Source organism: Nipponia nippon, unplaced genomic scaffold (genome assembly GCF_047370975.1).
Source record: "Nipponia nippon isolate SJK-2023a ecotype South Korea unplaced genomic scaffold, ASM4737097v1 scaffold_2, whole genome shotgun sequence".
Taxonomy (NCBI): domain Eukaryota; kingdom Metazoa; phylum Chordata; class Aves; order Pelecaniformes; family Threskiornithidae; genus Nipponia; species Nipponia nippon.
Window position 1 is genome coordinate 35504298 of NW_028262336.1, and position 20747 is coordinate 35525044.

Below are 20747 nucleotides of genomic sequence, written 5' to 3' on the forward strand. Positions count from 1 at the left end.
AGTCAGCTCCCAGCAAACTTGACAGAGGGAGAAGACTTCTCAAAGCTTCCTCAAGCTCCATGACCAGATGGGGTAACAGCAGAAAAGTTCTAAATTAAAACCTTCATGAGGGCAAAGCTGGCAGAGTGGCGTACACCCTGCTTGGCAGCAGCTAACCAGCCCATCGCCACAGCCTACTAACCTGGCCATGAGCGTCCGTGTCACCCTCAGCTCATGCACTCCATGCTGCCCCTTGGGTGGACTTGGTTTTAGGGGGAAAGGCTGGGAAGGACAGGGAAATTTTCAAGAAATATCTCAAATCCACAGGACTTGAAGCTTCACCGGCTCTTCTGCTCACAGAACTACTTGTTTTCTTTTTCTGTTGTTTACTGGCTTCTAAAAGTTTGATGAAAGACCTTCATGAGCAGATATCAACTAAACGGAAAGTGGATGCTCTTTAGTGTTTCTTAAAATTGAACACTTCCATGAGTTGATACTCCAGGAAATCACGGGTTATCATTTTGATCCCTTTAGGATTAAACTCTAGGAGGTTTAACTAGGATAGCAAGGTAAGAAAACAAATCCAAAGAAAGCATGCCTTAAAGAAGATTTAAAGCCTTCCAAAAATCTGCACTTGGTAAGTTCAATGTAGTGTTGAAGCAAACACAGCACAACCCCATCCAACCCCTTCATGTATGCGAGATCTGTATCTCAATCTTCATTTTAGACAGTCCCAAATCAGACTGCTGCTGCTTATAGCATCTGAGCCAATTATTTCCAGTAATTTTAAGCTGATTTATTACATTTCTAACTCTGAACATTCATCATTCTGCAAACAGCCTAATGGGAGATGACCTATACCTTAACTTACACATTTTACAATGGTCTTCCTCTAAAACTGTCTGCTAATCACAATATTTAAATCCTATTAAGTTTATACTTCATGTTTTCTATACATTTGGATTAGAAATCCACATTGTATTTTGTTAATACGTTGGGTTCACAGCTGAGGTACCACAACTTTAGTATGGAAAAAGTTGCTACCACAGCATTGCCATTCATTTGACATTCCCTCGAACAGCATCACCTAACTGGCTGTGTTTCTGTCATCACAGAAACAGATGCTATTTTTTTCTAAAATACATGTAAGTTCTACCAATACAAAGCACACAAATGTTTGTATTTACCACTGAGGTAAGCAAGCTGTACAGAGAAGCTCTTAACAAACACCACAGTTGTGAGGGAATGCAATGCTGCTCACGACAGAGAAGCAGTTCATTTCAGCCTCTTCAGCGCACAACCAGGTACCGCGGACAACAGTAATTCATTTCCTTTTTTCAGGGCTTTTGAAAAAACAATGGCTCCGTTTCTAGTATGCCTGGCAGCCACAGACTGGGTCGACTTGCAGTTCGAGTGAATCTGAATGCGAATTTTGAAAGCAGAATCCATTACATGCTACAGAATTTCTTTTATTAGAATAGAAAAAGAGAGGTGAGAAATAACAACAATAAAACTGGAACTTGGGACGCATTCTGACACAGAAGAGTTATGAAAAGCAACAAAGTTTTCCTCACAATACAAGAATTCTTAAGGATGGAACAAAAGGATTATTTACCACTGCAATAAACTATATATCATCAACGAATGAGATGACTACCCTACTCCCTATATACGGTAAATAGACAACATAACCTGGATCACTTTGGAAACCTGTTACCAACAAAATCCTGCTCAAAGAAATTAAGCCTGTCCTATCTCTTCCAGATCACCTAAGATTATATTTGGGCAGCTAAAACCCAACACGTTTTCCCAAGTATTATTTTAGTTGGGTTACGTAATTTCCGAAAAGGATTTTGTCAGAGGAACTTAGGCAGAGGTTTTTTCAGTCAAGCCCATCTCCAACAACTCTTGCAGCATAAAAATATAGGAAAGACGTAAGCAGTTGGTGTCATAGAGCTCTTCTATGCTTCATACTCAAGTATTTTAAGATCTTCAAGTAGTTCTTTTGCAAGTGCTTGCAGATCCGCATTGCGGCTCTTTGACAGTGCAATGATACGCTGAAACGGCAAAGTATCACGCATCTCAGAGGCTGACTTGGCTAATACTTCTGGCTCCAGAATCACAGACTGGAGGAGACGCAGAGCATGAAGACAAACTTCTGTATCTGGGTCTAAAAGGGGGGGAGGAAAAAATCCAGGGCTTATTAGAAATGCGTCCAAAAAAGTAGCATTAAAGCTCTACAGTGCCATTCCTCATGACCCACCAGGCAGACAGGGAATAACTAAGTTTCAGAATTCACAGCTGCCATTTGGGGCTGGCTGGTTGGCTCTAGAAGAAACCTGAAAACATCATCTTTGCCCTCAGCAGTGTTTGGGAGGGAGAGATAAGCAGGAACCTTTCTCTTGCTTTTCAAATGCTGAAAATGCTATAAATCAGGGAATCCATCAACTTGAATTTATCCAGTCAGTAGCCAAGATGTACTGTTGGACGCAATCTGATTTAAGAGCAAAACAAGCTGTATCCTGTGACTATTCAGGCTTAAAAAACAAACAGACCAACTAATCAAATCTGCAGTAAATCACCAGGCTTTCTTTAATTTCTTTTTATACAAGCCTTCAGATTTCTTCAAAGCTCAATAAAATATTAATCTTTATAAAACCTTCTGGTAACCATGTATCAACCTTCCAAGTGTTTAATTCAGTCTACACAAAATTGAAATGGGTACTGAAGCTAAGCACTGCTGCTTAGGAATGCGTCAGAGAATGTAGCAAAGACCTTTGACTGACTTAAGCTAGGAAGACATAAAATAACTCTACTGTTAAGAACACGGGATGCATTTTTAATTACTGAAACATTAGGAGCATTATATTTTAATCGTTCACAACGGTCCATTTGCATTTAGTTGTTTATAGCTTTATCAAAAGCATCTGGTAGAAAGCCCCATTTCTGCACTTCTCTATTCTGCATATTCCAAATGAAAATGTAGAATATATTTTTATGGCTGAAGTAGTTATTTGTTCCACGTGCCATGTGTTTTTTATGTGTTTGTCATTAGCAAACCTAGTCTTCAGCACGCTTTTGATAAAGCGTTGTGCAGAAATGTTGAGAAAAATTAATTCAGATTACTTTGCGCACAAAATCACCACAGAGACCAAAATCTCACTGAAGGAGCATAAATGCAGTGCAGTGATAAACCTCACTGTATTGACTTTGAAGGAAGCATTCGGTGGGCTGAGGCAAGTTCTTTCCTTTCCTGGCTTATTTAATACCTAACACCAGTGACCTGAAAAAGGACTAAGGAGAATTATTCATTAAAGCATAAGGGGAAATGCTGAAAGCACCCAGGGGAGAAAACAGAATGTGATGGACAGTAAAGACGACTATGGCTTTAAGCATGAAACTGACTGTCAAGACAGGAATTTTTAAGTAATTCTCACTAGCACATGGCTGAAGTACAATATTGAAGATCTACATTTGATCTACACCCAGAAGCCAGGCACCATCTCTCCCTTCCTCCATTTTCCATCATAAATGAGATAGGTAGGTCTCTTCTGCCACACCTTCTTCCCTATTTAAAGTGTAAACCTCTTAAGAACAGAATTCTACTTTCTCCTGGGAAGCGAGTGGAGTGGGGTATAATCTGGGGACACAGGAATTGTCCAAAACCAAACAATAACATGCATTTTCTGATTATCTGTGCAATGAGAATCTTGGCTATTGGGCATACTGGACAACCTTAGATGTTCAAATCAGCATTTTAAAAAAACCAATGATTAGTGCTGCATACCCTGCAGAAGTGGCCTTACCCATAGCACAGCCACTCCTATTGCTGCCACCTGGGCTGAAGGCTCTAAGGAGTCTCTTTCCATCATCATCTCCAGCAGTACCTGCAGGTGCAGTTTTCTGAGTGATGAGCAGTCATAACTCATGGAGAAATGCTGCAACTCAGCCTCACAGACAGCGAGACTTTATGTCCAGTTTCTTGGGCAGCAACACTTCAGTGAATCATTTTGAAAAAACTTGGGTGCAAGTTTTAGTTTTCAGATTTATTCTGACCTAATCAAAATATGACTAAAAGCCTTGAATTCATCCTCCCATTCCTTTCATTTTTATCTTCATGCCTGCCAGAGGTTTGTTTTAATTCCTATTCTTTTTGCCAGATATAATGTTCAAACTCTGCACGTATGACCTGCCCCCTTTCTCTGTACTTAATAGTATTCTGTGTTTATTCATGAGAAATAGCAGCAACAAACCATAGCCCAAATAGGTAAGAAGAAAGAAGCTTTTGGGAGTGAAATCTATGTAGTTCATTACAATCTTCCTCTGTGTGACATTATTTCTTCATGAAATAAAGCCATTAATACTTTTAATGGCTTGCAGTACTGCTGCGAAGCTTCATATACGTAAGATGTTTTAAATCCCTGGATGAAAAGTGCTTTGTTATTAATATTGTTACAGGCATCTATGTTACTATTATCTGCAAGTGTTCAAAGGCCGTAGAAAGTAAAGAATTGATCAAGGAAGAAGCTTTAGCGGGGGAGCTAACAAAATTAGGATCTGCAGGAGATCAGAAAATGATTTCCAGCTTGACGAGCAAGAACATTTTCCAGTAAGAGCAAAGAGGTTCTAGGAAGAATCTCCAGCAGCAGCCAGGGAAGCTCAACGGCTTGAGTCACTCAAATGAAGAACAGATTAGGCACTCGGGCATACAGCAAAGGAAGGAAATGATCCTCCACCAGAAGATGACTTAATACTCATTTAACCTCCGATTGCCATTGTTTTGCACGTATTTTGAGACGCTTCGAGTTAAATAAATACATATGCCTTAAAAATATACTCCCTTAGGATTACATGCGGTTTTGAGAATACTACTTATTACGGATAATCATGTTTTCTAAGAGGATTTAAAAAAAATACCCTGGAAGTCTTTCTCTTGCCTCTACAATATCATCAGGGTTTTTAGAAAAAAAAAAACTGTCTAAAGAATACTCAGAAGAAATGTAAGGAATCTTCATTATTCAGCATTATATTTATTTCAATAGCTTCCAAATTTAGTCATTTCTACACTAGCTGAGTAACATTTTGTTTGTACAGGATCAAAAAAATCCTTTAGCTGTAATCAAATCACTGCATCATATCCTCCCAACAACCAGCACACACATCTCAACTAAAATTTCAAAACTACAATCATTATTTCTGGGGAATAGGGGAAGAAATCAAGCTGCTTGCCTCAGCTGGGGATCACAAGCATAGCATAAGCCTACCACCATCATAAAATGCTGATGCAATTTTAACAAGGTGTTGAAACTGCTGGAGTTTGCTGACGTTCTGCTAGCTGCCAGCACTACCGTTTGATGTCACTGGCTTTCAGTCACTGACAAAAGCAACTGATAACATGGACAGATTTTAGTCACATCTGTCATTAGCACCATGCTCTCAGATGAACTGTTCCCTACAGCAGGGTTTAAGTAATTGCATTACATCAATGCTAAACAGCTTATCTACAACTGGCTCTGAGTTGTGTGAACTCAATTTACTCATGCCCATACCATTCCCTGGCCACCTGAATGCAAGATTTATTACCAGCAAGCTGTTTACAGCTATGTCTATGTACAAGAGCAGTATTTCAAAAGCCTCCCACCACTGTCGTAAATGTCATTCAGTTCAATTGCTGTCTGATTCTAGCCTGAAGGGGTGACCTGCCACTCCCCCTTTCCTTTTTATGAACCTGTCAGACTACCTACGTTCATAGCATGTCTAACAGAGAGAGCCAGGGCCACAGCTTGCCCCACGTAAGATCTCTCTGCATTGCCAATGCTGGCGGAGCTCAGCCAGTATCTGCAGCAGCAGAAAGTTTTCCAGACATTTTCATAATGCTGATAGGTCTGAGGAGACAAGTAGTGTTGCAGTAAAGATCCTATGTGGGGAAGGAGCAGGGAGAGCACCATGGCATAAAAAAAGACTGAGCTTTGCTGCTGCAATTCCTATGGACAGAAATACACTTGCTCTCTGCAACATATTTGCCCCAGCTCTTGCATAACAGCTGGGTTTGCTTCAGTCTCCTCCCTGGCCAGGTGGCTGCTTTCACATGGAGTTCAGCTAACCAGAATTCCCTGCTCTCCTACAGACCCATGCTTGTCAAGCTTTTATCAGGGAAATCCTTGAGAGAGACTCCCAGGGTCCAGATCGAAGCAGCAATTCGGTCCCAGTTTGCCTGACTGCTACTTAGGGGCTGCAAGTGAAAAGGTGCTTGCACAGACATCGCTCTGCAGCTGAGATTTGTGGGTGAGCTGTTAGATACGTTGTCCAGCTCCCATCAATCCTACCTTGGGCTTCTGAGGATTCCCACAGTAGCTACTGAATGAGAGTAACAATGTAAGAACAAACCAATGCTTTACAGTGACAGGTGGATTTATCAGAGTTAAGGTCTCTGACGTATATTCACAAAAGGAGAAACACTGTGCTCCTCAGGAGAACGTCAGTTGGCTGTTAGGCAGGGCGAGGACCTAGTCAAGAAGGAGCTCCATCTGGGCAAGCATCATTTCCAGCAGCTGCTTAGAGAAGAGTATGGAAAAGGGCAAGCGTTCAGTGAGACTTCCCCCGGCCACTCTTCCAGCCTCTCGGCTGACTGTGGTTCAGGGACTTTCTGCGTCAGAGCTGACATCTTTGCATTTAAAAAAATGGATGTGGTCTTAAAGGGCAAGAAGGCAAATCCTCTTTTTAAGGTTACTTTCATAGTCTGAAGAGTATGAAACTGTTGAGCACTCGAAAGACTGGTAACTGAGATTTTGATTTACAAACCAAAATCTCATTTAATACAGACATCAGCTTATAAATAAGGAGGTTCTGCTTGTCCAGATGTCATTTAAATAACATGCTGCCATGCAAATAACATGAATTTTCAAAAACTCTCACAGCCATAACCAATTCAGACAGAAAAGCAAGGCATTAGAAACCTTCAGGGTTAGTCACAAAAAGCAAATTTTGAAGGTTGCAGGCAGCATTAGCAAAATGAGAGTGTGCTTCATAGAGGCATGTACAATAGAGGCCGTCATTTGCAAAGAATTTGGATAAACAAGGTTCGGTTTCCATGTGGAACTGTGGTGAAGGAAACTGAAGGGCAAGATCTAAAATTAGTCATACTTCTCTTGTTGTCTTTTGTTTAATGAAGTACCTGGAGCAATTTCCCAGCTATAGATGAGAACTGTCACTGACATAATCTCTCTGAATTCCACGCTTTCTCATGTATCCAAGGAAAGCAATTTTTTTAACTGCATTCAAAGAAAAGAAAAGTGGGGGAAACCAAAACAAAGATATAGGATAGTAAAAGAAAAAAAAAAACAAACAACAAAAAAAAACCACAGAAGAGCCTAGACCCTTTTTCCCCAGCACCCATTTGTTGGTAGACGTTCTGTATAATCAGAAATGAAAAACATAAATCTAGTCTTTATTATTAATACCTGAGCTGACTGCATCTTCTTATTCTTCAAAAGATCCTTGGCAGAGAAAAGGCCTAGTCTACCTCTTTGGGAATTACAGAATGAAAGGCTTATTGCATCTATAGTTGTAAAGAACCAGAAAAAAATATTGACAAATCTCAGGTAGACTTCTACCCAAACTTATATAACTTCTTTTTCTATGGCTGAGGACGGGGCTTCTTTAAATCTGAAAGTTATGCGAAACCCTTAGCCAAGACATCAACACAGGGACAGCAGCTGATGGAGGAAACTAAAGCTGCCTATTTTCTCCAAGATGGGAACAGCTGCTCTGCAAACAAATGGTGCTCCACAAGAAGAGAACTCTACTGATCCCACAAGCTGCTCCATGGACAGAAATCTGAGTCATCATTCACGTGTTTTATGCCGGCACCAGGCTGGGAAGATATAGGTAGGCATAGCTGATACCTACACAAGAATACAACAGCTACGTAAGCTATCACTACCTCATAAAGTGCTATAACTACACAGATCTGCATTACCTTTGAAAAGTGTGTCAAACGTTTTTCTCCTATTATCAGTATAGCCTCCAGCAGAAAGAGCTATTAAGAATTCTTGTTAGCGAGTGTGAAGTCATACCAGCTCATCCAATTTTTCCAGACAGTAGGACAGACGAACCCAGTTTGCTGTTAACGTTCTTACTCCACTAGAAATCTTTTATCAGATTTTTCCTCCTTTCTCTTCCAATCCGTGTATTCAATGTCAAGGCATATTTCTGTCTCTTCACAAAGCCTGCTAGAGAACCTCAATCAAATCCCTCTTTGCTTCGGATACAACAAAGGGAAATAAAGAAAACCAAGTTAATTTTTTGCTCTCTTAATGGGAAGGACATTCTTCTTCAGGGGACAAGACTGGGAAGAGACTGAGAATTCAGAGGAGGAACTTGAGGGGTTTATTGGCTGTGTACAAGCCAGTGGGAGAAAAATGGCCTTGATGTATAGGCTGAGGTCACAGACGCTTGTGGATTGACAATGGAAAAGCAAACAGGATGATTCTCTGAAAATAAAAAAAAAAAAAAAAAAGTCAGAGGATGATTTCTGGGGCCTCTCTTAGCGGGAAGGCTGATAAAAGCTTACAGAACTATGGAAAGCTGAATCATCTCATAAGCCTTAATCAAAACACTCTTTGAAGAAGCTTCCTGCAGGAAGGCAGCATATACAGGATGCCCCGCCAGCAGAGTGTAGTGCTCTACTCTCTTGTATGGAAAAAACTGTTAAGACCTTATGCTGTAGCAGCTCCAGGTGTTTATAAGCTGAATCATGGCTAGCAGAAGCTGAAGATGCTCACCACGGAAACAGAAGAGGAGCAAGACTGGGAGGAAGCTACTGAGTTTTGCAAGTTGAAACATTTAGAAATAGATTAAATGTAGAGAAAACTACAGAGATCTCATACAAAATGATGGGAACAAGATCGGGTCTTGGATCTGACCTCTCATCTGATACACAAACTAGTCAGCCCTCTCCCTTGACAGTAAGCAGACTTCCTCTGAAGTCAGAAATCTGAACCGGCAGATGTGGTCTATCTGAGAATCCTCCTCCTTTGCTGTAACTGGAGACATTTATTATCAAAAAGTGAAGGAATTAGCCATGCCTGTCCTTCCTTCTACAACCCAGCCATATGCAATTAACACTTTCAAAATGCAGAGTAGCCTTGCCATTTCTTATTTCCATTAGCAGCTGCAAGTTAATTATAACTGAGCCCCATTTCATGCTCTTATGTGACCTATGAGCCTTCTTCAAACAACAAACTGCATCAAATGATTAGCTGCTTTGTTTTATCACAACACTTAGAAGGGCACATTTGGAAACTCATAGTTAGATAGGGTTTTTGAGGGTGTTTTGCGGTTTTTTTGTTGGTTTGGGTTTTTTTTTTCCTATAACAACAGCTTATGTATATATTAGCCAAACATAAACTAAAAGGAAAATCTGGACTAACATATGTTAAATTTCTAAGCACAACAGAACAAAGGATCATGTATGTGGTGTTCTCTGAGAATACATTTTTTTCCTCAAACTGTATTAAAAAAACCCTATAAAACTGGTGTTTTCCAACAGTCTTGCAAGGATTACTTAATTTTCCAAGATCTCAGAAGAGAAAGCCTATGGCATTGCAAAGCAAGAAATTATTTGGTCAAAAGCACGAGTACCTACATTTTCTGTAAAATAGTTGAGGGAACTGTGAGCAATACAAGTAGCTTCCAGTTTACCAGCCCACATCAAAGCTTTTCCAAAACTTCAATATCAAATTAATTCCTTGAAAAAAGCAGATGCAACCTCTCTCACTTCAGCTGCTGTTAGTATTTACTAGTTGTATTTTAGCAGGGTTTTGCATAGCAGCACAGAGTGCCGGGATGACTAACCTCCCCACTCCTATGAACTGCACACCAAAATCTTCTCACGGACAAGCCACAAAAACTTGAGAAAGCCAACACAGAGTAACTCTCGGAGCAGTTCATAGGCAGGACAGTGTCATGGCTCTGTCCTTACTGTCCCTTACGAGCTGTGCACACAGCTGCCAGCCAAGTCCAATGCGCACTGGCAACGTCAATCTCTGCTGGCTCCTACGCAGGGATTTGAAGCCTCCGAAAGAACAGAGCCTTGATGTCACTCATGTACCTGACAGTGGCAACAGACGTCCTTGACGTCCTTGAAGTCCTGCGCTGGCCAAAGGCAAAGCTGGGAATAGCACTCAAGCCCTGCAAGCCCAAATCCTCTTAGAGCACAAGGCCTCTCTTCAGCTGTAGAAAGGGTCACTTTTGTCACGGGTGAGTGTTGTGACAGAGGTTGGCTTCTTTCCCCAAAATGTGTCAGAACACAGTTACATTTTCTTTTGTTAAATGGTAGTCAACTGATACATAGTTTCCCCTCAGGGTTTCTTTTAAACTTGGTATGTGAAAATACAGGTGGCTTTTTTTAATCCACTTCATCAAATTTCTCCGTTCCCTATTTTTAATTCTACCATCCATAAAATTTATATTAATGGAATATTACATACAGTGCCAAAAACGTTGTGGGAAATGCGCATCTTCTCCCTCTAGCTATTTGCCCTTTTTGTTTACTTTTAATCTGACAAAAGCTATACATAATCAGGTTACAGATATAAATTTCTTTTTTGTTATTTGCAACACTTATTGCCAATCTACAATCCCCAAAGTCACAATTTACAAGGTTCTTAGATCAACTTACCATTCAATAGCCACCAAAGCAAAGGAATAAAACCTGGACTTTCACTGATGTACTTCAAGCCTTTCAAGTTGATGCTCACATTGTAAAGTGACATTAGCATTAGCCTAGAATTGAAAGAAAGAAGATGTGATGTCCTTTGACTTCTTTGCATGTTCTAGCATCTTTTGCTATTTATGCCAAGCATGTACTGATGCAGAAGCCTATTCTAATAATTTATATTTTGATAAAAGAGACAAGTCTCAAATTATATATAAGCAATGTTTTGCAAAATCTTGTTTCTACTGTTAAATCATGCATTTCAAACGCAGGGAAAAATACCCCACACGGGAGTAAGAAAGTCTCATCAACCTCCATGATATTCATTACGTGAGATGTGCCAAACCAGGACTTGGCTTTACGTGACCACACAGCTTTCATGGTGACGATCCCCACTGGTCAGATGATCATCTCAAATAAGCTGTTTGCCTCGACAAATGAAAGGGCCACTAGGAAACACAGAAAGCAAGGCTGTATACTGAGTGCTAGAAACGTCAAAGGAAGTCTCTGCTCCATCGGTTGCGCAACACCGGCCTTTCTGTACACTGACCCGCCAGTCAGCCGAAACACAGACACATTGCTTATGCCATCTCCCTTTCGCATATCCTCCTGTTCCTCCTGCAAATGGGAACAGATGCCATACAGCACACAGCAAACACCAACGTGGTCTCTCTCTGCTGGCAGGGGAAGTTACTATGCCTGCAGAAGCATTTGGAAGAAGGGGACGGGCCTGAAGGAGGGAAAAGGAAGGTATTAGTAGTCCCAGCTCAGCTTAGCACACTCCCTCCTAAGCTAGACTCGTCCCTTCTGCTATGGGTGCAAGGCAGAGAACCGTCTCGCTCTGCCCGCTCTCCCGCCCCTCGCAGTCAGGCAGGGCCGTATGACCTGGGCCACCAAGTGAGACCCTGCTGTGAAAAAAATGACTGCTTGTCTCTTAAAATGTCATCATGGACTTTCCTATTTACTCTGCCTTCAGGAATCCAGATTGCTTACGTTCAACGTACAAGTGGAAATTTTTTTTTTTTTTTAAAGTCAATAACACTGGAATTCAATTTGTCTGTAAACTGTGCTCTTGTCGTAGTGTAGATCAACACCAGGATAACACAGGCCAAACGGTACTCTCGCCTGCACCTCTTCAAAACCATTTCCAAATAACATTTGGGCCAACTCAAAGTCTTTTTTTTTTTTTTTTTTTTTTCCTCTCCTCCCCAGAAGGTGATTTCGTTTGGTCTTTTATTATGGTCATTGATGTTGAAGGAGGACAGAACCTATATCCTGACTTCCAGGTAACAGAGAACATCTACAGCCTGGCAGCTAGTAAACGTTTCCTCAATTGAGCATTGAAAAAAAAAATACCTAAGATGACATCTCTGACAAACCGAAACCAAGACTGTCCCTTGCACATCAGTGTGTAAACAACAAAATAAAAATACACATAGTAGGTATATGTTCATTTCAGCCACATTTTCAAAAGCTTCCAAACCCAGGATTTCCTAATTTATCAGCCTCCTAAAATAGGAAGTTCATTAGTCATTTTGGGGCTGCATACATCACAGGTTATAAATTAAACCAAAGTCTCAACTATTCTCCAGAGAGAAAACCAGGTAGGCTGGACAAGGCTCTGCATTTTAAAAGGACTGCTCTAGCCTGCCGATCCCACCAGCTTCTCCCACGGCGGCTCACACCGGTTACTGCAAACATGAAAAGCTTCAGTATGATCAGCAACTTGCAAAATCTGAAACCCGTCAGGGAAAGGGGGCTTGGCTACTGGTACACCCTCAGCCCCAGCCACGACAGAGCTGAGGTAATGTTGTAAGGTACAGCAAGCCGCACGCAGAAATGGCAGCTTTGTCTCTTTAGGCAGATAAAGCGCCTGGGTCAAAATTTACTTTTAGCTGCTTTCAACTGTCAGACAAGTATGGTAACTTGGGGCTCAAAATGAGTCTCTTTTCCAAAGGTATCCAGAACAACTGCTAATACTCAATGCAGAGCATTTAGTTGGGACTAAATCTTCTCCTGCAGTTTCCGCTGAACTAAGTTTTGCTTTCAAACATTTGATGTTGATGTTGTTACGCTGTCTTCCACATTGCTGATACAAGTTTTTTACAGTTTTGGTGGGTAAAACCTTCTTTTTCAGCTAAGCAGAATCTCAGTGGGCTTAATGCAAATTATTTCAATTTCCCTCTAACTTCTAACAAAGTAGGAATGGGACCCGATACTCAAAAGCAGAAAGCATCCAGAAAAAAAATCCCCACTGACATTAACAAGACAAACTAATGCTCAGCCTCTTTCAGAATCAGATCACTGCTGTACTATGAACTCCGAGCCAAGAGGCCCCTGATGTTCCTGAAAAAAGAGCCGTACTCTGGAGTCAGAAGTTGTCTTACAAATTCTTTCACCCTTCTAGCGATGTTCTCCTGTCCTGCCTTTTATGTAGATCATCTTTACAACTGTGGAGCAGCTGGGGGGACAGGGCATTAGCGCGCTTTATGATGTGCTACGATGGATGCTATTACTTTTTATTTTATTTCTTTTCAACGATGATAACACGCAAGTCAATCTTCTGGACAATGAAAAAGGAAGATGAATGAGCAGGGCTCCTATAACATTTATGGAGCACATCACCATACCCACTCACAGCGGGGTGCCGGGTTGCATACAAAACAATTACAGAGACACAGGAATGGGCTGGAATGTTCTCTTCTGTTCTGGGGCCAGCTTGGCTGCTGCTGTCTTTCACGACTGCGATAAACCCGCATGTCACTGCACTGCCAGCATTTCCAATCTAAAGGGAAATAATGTTACTCCGAATGGACTTCACACCTTACATCCCATCCTCAAACGAGTTCTCATGGCTTAAGCTACTCTGCCACCAGCGGACTTTCGGACACTCTCTGTGCACACCTTCAGAAAGCAGGAAAGAAAGTAACCTATTGCAGGCTAAACTGAGTTGTAAGAGGCATAACTTATGTGCTGCACCACTGTGAGTTCCATCACCTAGGCTCTTAAACAGCAGGAAGAAGAAACAGTAGATTATCAAATCTGCTGCACCAGTGGCCACTGACAAGCAGCGAGGGGTGCTGTGGAATTGAAATTGCAGCATGTAAAGCCCGTACGCTGCTTCTCCTACAGCCTCTGCAGCTCTTACTTGGCTCCCAGAACCCAAGCCCTGACAAAGAAGCACAGCCATAATTACTTATGATCAGCCAGAATGAAAATGATCAATAAAACAGTATCTTACAATGGAAAGTGTTAGCATTTCTTGACAATGTCTTTCATCCTTAATCTGTTTGACATTTGCAGTTAGAAATAAAGTGACGTAAAAAAGATACTGCTGTGTTTGTATTTTTATTTCACTTGTTTGCTTTGTGCAGACAAAAGGGACTGGTGGTGGTGATCCAGGGAAGTGCTGTGGTTTTGGAGTGTCAGAAGAAAACACAGCCCACCCCACAAGCCAATGTAGTAGTATATTATTACTAATTAAACACACTCACCTGAGCACAACAGAGAAGCATTTCCAGGCCCTTCATACCACCTTCACCTCTAGTACTTGCACATTCTAGTAAGTATTTTTTGCGATAACTATTGCAAAAGTGCTTATTGAAGCAAACCTGACACACCTAATTACTGAATAAACAATACTTTCTGGGTCTTTTTTTAATGTGGAGGGCTTTTTAATTATGCACTTCATAGTCTTCCTATTTAGGCAAACCAAATTTAATTAACATCTTGTACTACTGTATCTGTCAATGCTTTCTTTAAAATCTACAACTAAAAGCACAGCTAAAGCCCCTTCTCGTCTGCTTAATACATGGGATTAGTACATAAAATGTACTAAAGTACATATTTTTACTGCCTACTTTCAACTGCTACCTAAGCAAAGCTGAATATTCCTAACAATTTAATTATAGCTATGAACAACTGTGTAAATGTTTATTGACTACCTAACAATTACAAACGTTGAACAAACCCTATACCAATGAAAAGAAAACCTAAAGTCTTTCACACCACTGCTATTTCAGAAAGACAAAGATACTCATGAGATTTCAGTCCCAGCACTCAGGTAGATGCCTTGAATATATTTATTATATACTCATGGACTACAATGGATATTGTAGCAGTGCTGGAATAAATGACAGCTTTTCCCTGTAAATTTTTTATTTATATACTGGTACAAGTAAAACACAGGATTGCTAGAACTAGAAGAGGAAAGAGAACTCCTCTTTTTATCAGCTTACTTTGTTTGATACTGCTGTGCATCGAATTAGACTCACAGTTTCCCCTTATTTGTCAGACAGTAAAGAAAAATAATTTTTGAAAACAAAAGCTAGAAAGGAATTGTAAAACCTCAAAACTGAGCAAAGGACAAACATATCCTTGAAAATAATAAGCCAATTTTTTCCTTTAACAGATTAAATTTTAAGTTGATGATGTCCTTCCATGTAATACCATGGTGATGTTTTGAGAAAAACACATTGCATTTTCAAAATAATGTACAGACATTTTTATTCATGAGGTATAGTTTTAAAAATGTGTCTGTCTGTATATGTGTATATGTGTGTGTGTAAACATTATTTATGATGACTCCAGAGTTTGTCTACACATAACTTTGAAATTTCACTACAATTTATGTTAACTATCATATCCTTATCTCACAATTGTCTTTCATTTTATGGTAGAGAGAAAAGGGAGTTCTTCTGACACATCTGCTTATGAAAATGTTGATCATTTAAGATTAACAAGCAGCTAAAAAACCTTACATGCAGAGAACAATTTAGAAACAAACAAACCACCCAACGCCCAAAACCCTTCTTTGCTGGGCTGGGAGAGTGCAAAATCCCCAAAAAGGACAGAGAAGAGATCTCGTGTTAGTAATGGGTTTTAAAAACTGAACAGTGACAAGACACGTAGGGAGCTCATAGACAAAAAGGAACCTGACCACGGACATGAAAGACAAACACAGGGGAAAGATTTTGCACTAAAACATTTGAGCAAATTAGGATCCCTCGTTCCATGACAAGGCCATGAAGAAATCTCCTTTCTGGCATTTGCTTTAATGTCATAATACAGCAATTTTTTTATCAAATGGCAAGTTCAGAGTTCAGAGTAAGAAAAAAAAAAATGTTGGTTCTGTGGAACATCAGAAAACATTATCACTGCACTGAATTCAAGCTACTGTAACACATGCTTAACATTTCTCACTTATCAAATACCTTGTGCAACCTCTTTTTTAAGCTTCACTCAATTTGTTAGCCTAAGAGGCTGGCCCCTGTTGAGTTTCTAGCCACTTCATGGGATTGTTTTATGTATATTTTATCAGTATTGCTGTATGGCAGCCAAGTTTATATCACCATGTGTAATTCCTCTGCAAAACAGGCAGATTTTGAAATATAATTAAAAAAACACTCAAAACATCAATTCAAAAGGAAGGCCCTCAAATCCAATTACATTGTCCAATTACATTAATACAATCTGAAATGACAAAAAATAATTTATCTGGACCCATAGACACACATTCACTTGAAATTCAGAGTGTGTGTTTGTTTAGGAACACTTTCCTTGCCCTCCTCCTCTCAAAATAAAGTCCCCTCTGTTATTTTTTTTTTTTCTGTACAGATTTTGAAACAGTATAGGTCCTCTTTTCATGTTTTTTTGTTTTTTGAGGGTATTTTTGTTACATACATGAAGGCACGAAGTACCTTTTCTTTCTTAAGTTGACATTCTCATGCAAATCTTTTAGTTGGGGCTTTACAAAAAACATTCCACTGTTGCAAGAGTTAACTACCCTGTTCTGAGTGCTGACCTTCAAGCCCAACATTTGGGAAACATGGTACATGACCGACATCAAAGTATCTAACCACTATCTACAGCACAGGCTATTCAGCTTCCCCCTCGCTACCCAATGGAGAAAAGTAAGCACCTTCAGAGGGCAACTCGTTCCCCCGAACATGGGCTGAGCAAGCGATCATCTGACAGCACCATCTCCTTCCACTGACTGTGGGAAGGAGCCCAGACAGTTAGCAGATACTTGACATCTAACCTTCTGATAGCTGAGATTAGGCAAGATAAAAACCTATCCAAAGTTAAGACTGAGCCTGATTTCATGCCTATCACATACAATCTGCCTAAATGTGTGCATGGACACAGTCAAGTTACTGTGGGTGATAGGGTTGCTGTTTGTCAGCTGAGCTATGACAGCTGGCTTGGGTATGAGGGGTGTGTGTGGGTGTGGGTGTGGGTGGGGGTGTGTGGGGGTGTGTGGGGGTGTGTCTCCCGTGTGGGGGGGTGGGGTGGGGGGGGGTGGGGGGGTGGGGGGGGGGGTGGGGGTGTCTCCCATTTATGAAAAAAAAACCACCACGCAGGCTTAAGTCATCTTCATGAACAAATTAACTGGGTGTACAGGCCAAGTGCCCATAGCTTAGCAGATGAGCAAGTACTCATTAAGCCACAGTAATTTGCTTGGTCAAGGCCACATATCCTCAGTTTGTAACAGCTCTGAGAAAAAGGCAAAGACAATAGTTTAGTCAGTCTCTCCATCAGCTGGAAATACAACTTTACCAGCATCTGAATTGTGTAACATGGCCTGTTCTTTACAACGCTGTACCACAAGGTCCCTTTACAGGCATTACCTTTTACAAACGTAAGTGCATGGTGCTTCTGGCTACTAAGTAGCATAAACAAATTTAATTTTTGCTCTTAGCAGATACATAACTCACTTTCTTCACTAAGGAGATGTAGCATTCTACAGTCTTCATATTGGAAGGGAATAAATATTAGTCCACATTTCCCACATTCTCTCTGTTTTAAAGCTTGACCTCACACCTTCCTTATCTGACCCTGAACTCACAAGCCCCTCCTAAGGTAGAGGAGTGCATCTCTGCTCATCTCTACAATAATATGGTGCCCGAGAGACTTCTGAAGAGACACAAAACCTGGATGAAGCTAGCCTTGTAGCCAAGCCTGGTATATCTGCAAGGAATGCTACTGTGAAACGTTTCCAAAAATTATCTTTCCTCTCCAGGAAAGGAAGTAATGGGAGAGCAGGAAAACTACTGCCATTACTGTGACCTACCCTGCAAGACAATGCACTTCATTTGAAAGGGAAAAAAAAAAGTCATCATACACTTTAAATTTGGTACAGAGTCCCGGCTTCATGTCTCCCAGGAGGTGCATCATCGTGTCCAGTAATTCACGACTTGAACTAACCAAGAACTCACGGCCACATGCCAGCGCAGCCACATCTGTGAGAGAACACAAAACATCACCATAAAAATCATGTTTCAAACAAAAGTTTATGCTAATTATCAGGACCACTAAAAAGATAGGTCAGCTGTGAAGAATGAACTATGGCATCTATATAAATGTCAAACTATATTCGTCTACATAGCAAATACTGAAGCAGCAAATTATACTGGTCAAAATCCTTCATAATTCTACTTTGGTAATTAAAATATTTCTTCAGAGTGGCCAGTATCCTAATAGTAACATGGGGAATTATGAAACAAAAGGTTGGATTCATCCGCAAATATTGTGGGACTGAAGCAAAGTTGACCATTTTAAGTCCCGCTCTAAAGAAACGGGATTGCAGATTGTTTTACAATCGCTTAATCCAATATATCTGGCATATTACACAAACAAAACTCTCGTGGACATCTACTCAAAAGCTCTTTTCCTACCTCTCTGCAAGCGCTGCATTATTCATGCAGAAACCAAAAGGCAAAAATATTTCCAAAGACTACTGCTCCAAAGCAGACTTTCCTTTAGCATTTTCCCTTATGCTTGCCCCATACTTTAGGGCATCCTTATGTGCAAGAGGTATCTTCCAGCAACCCGAGCTTCTTTGTACTGTGCAACTGGCCAAGCCTCCTCCAAACGCGTGAGGCCTGGTGTATGTACCTAGTGACAGAGCCTGGTTCCCCGGCCTCCCATGCAGGGCAAGTTTGGAGATCTGCTGCATGATACAGTTCTTCCACTTCCATGCAGCCTCAGATTCTCTCTCCTATTCACATACATCAAGATGCCTTTTTTAACCTCAAAATAAGCAGAGGTACTATGGACACAGCATATAACTGAAGACTGCTATCGCAATGTTTGTGCACACTGGGCTGCGTTAAGACTGCACTGAGAACTTCTGGTGGTTTCTAACTTCTGAATACTTGGCACTTCATGACCACCTCCTCAGTATTCTTTTAATACCACTTTCTAGTGTAATACTACTTTATAGCGTAACTAGGAGGATTAAACTGGTACCTTCTACATCATTCACTGATTGTATCCTTTGTCACATTTGAGTTTTAGCAACCTCCTTTCCCATATTAGAGACAAAATCTTGGTAATATCAAATTCACTGGCAAAATTTGTATCAGCTTCAGTGAAGCAAGATTTCGTTCCACCATCCTGATTCTTCCTCAGGCAGAAGCCCAACACTCCCCACCCCTCCCCCAGCCTTTAAACATTTTCTTTGTTCAGATTCTACTTTTGCTATGCTTTTTTTTGGTTTCTTCAATGAAGCAATTGGAGACAAGTGGATTCCACCTTGGTACAGTGGCATAATGCGTAACTTTTTTTTAATTATAATCTTTAATGGCACCACAACACCTAAAATCACACATTCAAAAAACCTGTTAATGCAAGATTCACTTATTCATATAAATACCCACTGTTTCATCTATATTGCATCATGTCATTAGTGTCATTTTGACAGCTGCACAGTTCCACAAAAATGCAGATGACACATCAATCCCAATTCTCACAGCCTTCCAAGCCAAGGGCAGCCATACTAAGATAGATCTGTGGCTTTCTATTTATTTTCTGACCCTAAAAAGAAACCTTTAGTGTGGAAGTCAGGTCCTCATCACCTTTTACTTCTCTTAGCACTATGGACTGAGGACAGTGAAGGTAGGCTCCATTTGGCAGCAACAAAATTCTTAAGCAGTTTCAAAATGCCGAGCGCGCACCTTAAGATGGGGCTGATCTACTCACATCATCTGCAATTCATACATCTTGAAGATGTTAGCATTACTGGTGATTCAGAAAGTAAATTGCTTGACATTTACGAACTAAGGTGAGCATACAAGAGCAGTAGAATGGTCCTTGTTTTACTCCAGATTGAACGGACACGTTAGGGAATTTCAGAACTCAATGGCTCTTACCCATCTAATCCTTAACTGTGTCACAGACAGTACAATGCCTCACAGAAGTGTCAATGACAAAATCTGCCAGAACTTTAAAAGACTAGGAAGTCACCCAAGATATCAACATTTGACTAAATCCCTGACTTTGAAAAAGCTGTATTTACTGCAGCACATATAAGGCAGTATAGAAATTGCTAGCACACGTGGAATGCTGTTCTGAGAGATAACATTAACTTACTTGTTACAATCCCTGCCAAAGCTAATACAAATTGATTTTCATCAGAATCCAAATCCTGCTGTTTCATGTCTTCACTTAATGACTTCACAAAGCTCTCCATGGTCTGTGCAGTGATTGTGAAAAACTTTACTGCTTTACTCTGCAAGCGCGGAGGAGAAAAAAAAGATTATGCACACTACAGCAACTATGATTATTAGATGATACAGTAAAACTGGACAATCTTCAAAATTACAAAAACATCCAGTTACTTCAAAAAACAACAGAAAATAGCAGGTATGCACCAAATTACATGTTTGACCCCCTAATATTTGAAACCATTACCTCAGAAGAAAATGGGAAACTACTCAATGCTACATTTATTTATAAAACTAAACCATTGTGTATTTATCTCCTAAACCCACAATAATATCTCTCAAACAGCAGAATTAAAGCTTATTTTCAAAAGTGAGGATACTATCTCTTTACTTTGCAATAGGAGTTTCACATTTACCTGGGCTACTACAGCAGCTTTTGTCAAAACATTATCCAGCTGAAGACTGGAGAGTAGGCCGACATAGTGACTTGACATGTATTTCCTAAGAAAACCAGTGAAATACCCAGAAAAAAAAGCAGAATTCAACTGGGTCCTAAGAGGATTCATTAATTGCACAATACAGGATGGAGAACAACGGGCTAGGTA

General features: G+C 40.4%; 1 protein-coding gene across 3 annotated transcripts in view; it reads right to left on the reverse strand.

The window, feature by feature from the left end:
- Positions 1-1452: 1452 nt before the first annotated feature.
- HSF2BP (heat shock transcription factor 2 binding protein) overlaps positions 1453-20747 on the reverse strand; it is a 34894-nt gene continuing 15599 nt past the window's right edge. For 2 of the 3 annotated variants that reach the window (XM_087757932.1, XM_087757933.1), the window contains exons 5-8: positions 20069-20207; positions 17820-17937; positions 10661-10764; positions 1453-2149 (exon numbers count right to left, since the gene is read on the reverse strand). In XM_087757932.1, coding sequence (XP_087614058.1) covers positions 1941-2149; positions 10661-10764; positions 17820-17937; positions 20069-20207 — 570 coding nt within the window. In that variant the 3' untranslated portion in view covers positions 1453-1940. Of the gene's footprint in view, positions 2150-7963; positions 8472-10660; positions 10765-17819; positions 17938-20068; positions 20208-20747 lie in introns of those variants that run through there. The other variant, XM_087757934.1, reaches the window with a different exon arrangement.